This window comes from Malania oleifera, chromosome 9, assembly GCF_029873635.1.
Source record: "Malania oleifera isolate guangnan ecotype guangnan chromosome 9, ASM2987363v1, whole genome shotgun sequence".
NCBI lineage: Eukaryota > Viridiplantae > Streptophyta > Magnoliopsida > Santalales > Ximeniaceae > Malania > Malania oleifera.
This window is the reverse complement of record NC_080425.1, coordinates 58197309-58199498: the sequence shown is the minus strand read 5'-3', so window position 1 is coordinate 58199498 and position 2190 is coordinate 58197309. Positions and strand designations below refer to the sequence as shown.

Genomic DNA, 2190 nt, shown 5'->3' with positions numbered 1-2190 from the left:
GCCTTTAGACAATTTAGCATCTTAAGCTCTTCAAGAAAGTCTTTTTCTTTAGAGTCCATGACCCTCATTGACTCTTTCTCAAACAACTTCTCGATTAGTCTTCACGCCTTTAGACAATTTTTTTTTTTTTTTTTTTGTGTTAATCTAGGAGAGTCTACATTTCGAAATGCAAATTTAGATAAATAATATTTATAGTGGAAAAAAATTAATACCATGAATATTGTATTTTATTAAAATTGTGTCACATATGTTTGAGTAAAATTAAATGGTTTAGGAGGCATAATTTTTAGTGCTAGGAGCACATTATCCCTGGTACCCTAGTATTATTCCATTTCCATATAAATCCCTGGACTCTTATATTCATGAGAAACACACAAAAAATCCCATATCTCAAAAATGGGAAACTGAAATTAATGACATCAATCAATTAACCATCAACTTAAATTAACCTTTAACACGAATTAATTATCACCACCCTTGAACCTCAGATGCCCAACTGAGTTTGCAACTCCAGGATGGTCTTGGCGGAGTCCCTGAGCCTCTGCGCCTCCTCGTCGGTCAAATGGATGTTGGTGACGCCGACGACTCCGCCCCTGCCCAGCTGCGCCGGCAGGCTCAGGAACACGTCGCCGCCGTCGATGCCGTAGAAGCCCCTCGCCAGGACGGAGACGGGGTGGATCCGCCGCTGGTCTCTGAGCAGGGATCGCGCGAGGTTGGCCACCGAGTAGCCAATTGCCCAGGAAGTGTAGCCCTTCAGGCTTATCACTTCGTACGCACTCTGCACAACTTCTCTGTGGATGTTCTCCAGCGTTCCCTTCTCGTATGCGATCTGCTGTTTCTCCAGGAAGCTCAGCACCGGCACTCCCCCCACGCTTATGCTTGACCACAGCGCCACCGAGCTGTCGCCGTGTTCCCCAACAATGTACGCCTAATGGCAATAAATAAACAAATAAAGGGTTTACTTTACTAAGTTTAGAATGGAAAACATTAGAGGTGGAAAACATTTTTTAATCTATTCTTCTATAATTAACTGTACAAATATGACAAAGAAAAAATATTTTTTTTATTTTCTTTTCTCTATATAAAAATATTTATCATTTCCGCTTTTACGAATTTCGAGATTAGGAATTTTATAATATGGAAAAGAAAAAAAAAACACTAATTCAAAAATTACCTGCACATCCTGAGTGTTGACGTCGAGATGGTTTGCGATGAGAAATCTGAACCTAGACGAGTCAAGGTTCGTGCCCGACCCGATAACCCGGTTCGAGGGGAATCCGGAAAGCTTCCAAGCCACGTAAGTCAGCACATCCACCGGGTTGGAGACGATCATCAAGATGGAATCCGGCGCGTAGCGCGCCAGCGGAGGAACGATGCGGGAGAACAGAGCGACGTTGCGCTGGAGGAGGTTCAGCCTGGATTCTCCGGCGATCTGGCGGGCGCCGGCGGTGACGATGCAGAGGTCGGAGCCGGTGGTGATGGAGTAGTCGACGTCGGCGAGGATTTTGGTGCGGGGGAGGAAGGCGGCGCCGTGCTGGAGATCGAGCATCTCGCCGCGGAGCTTGTCGGGAATGGCGTCGACGAGGGCGAGCTCGTCGGCGAGGTCTTGTGTGAGGATGGTCTGGGCTATGGCCATGCCCACGTTGCCGGCGCCGATGACGGAGATCTTGGTGTGGCGCTTGGTGGGCGAGGGAGGGGCGGTGTTTTGAATTGGCCGGAAGAAGGCTTGGGTGAGGTCGAGGCCGCCGGGGCCGAAAGACGACGCTGAAGAACTCTTCTGCATTTTCTCTCTGCTTTTCTATGTGAGTAGGTTACCGTGTGCAGTGTTCAAAAGAGACCTGGTAGGCTGGTTCAGAGAGATGGGGAGGATGTGAGGACTTATTAATACAGATCACAGATGGGTTAGAAGGAGGGAAGGGAGGGGGCAGAGAAAAGTAATTGGGTTAGAAGGAGGGAAGAGTGGGAGGGAAAGAAAAGTAATTGGGTTGTATGTTTTCAACAGTCAACTAGGACCGATTGTACGGTCTAGAACATAGTGACAATCAGAAATGGACACCCCTACGATAATATCATGGGGATGCTTCTTTCCTCCTTCAAAAATATTTTCTAAGTTTTCAATATGCATAAAAAAGTTGAAAAATAATACAAGAAATAATTTTCACATCTACCCAATTATTTTTTTTTTCTTTT

At 46.0% G+C, this 2190-nt stretch overlaps 1 protein-coding gene across 1 annotated transcript; it reads right to left on the bottom strand.

Annotated features, from left to right (window-relative positions):
* Positions 1-283: 283 nt before the first annotated feature.
* Positions 284-1978, bottom strand: LOC131164517 (L-lactate dehydrogenase B-like). The gene is made up of 2 exons (XM_058121778.1): positions 1175-1978; positions 284-928 (listed from the first exon to the last, which is right to left on the bottom strand). The coding sequence occupies exons 1-2, from the start codon at positions 1781-1783 to the stop codon at positions 485-487; spliced, it is 1053 nt and encodes a 350-aa protein (XP_057977761.1). The 5' UTR covers positions 1784-1978; the 3' UTR covers positions 284-484.
* Between the last annotated feature and the right edge of the window lie 212 nt (positions 1979-2190).

Coding starts and splice junctions, on each gene's coding strand:
- LOC131164517 (XM_058121778.1), bottom strand. CDS start 1,783: ATGCAGAAGAGTTCTTCAGCGTCGTCTTTCGGCCCCGGCGGCCTCGAC. Junction 929..1,174: donor TCAACACTCAGGATGTGCAG/GTAATTTTTGAA, acceptor TATTGCCATTAG/GCGTACATTGTTGGGGAACA.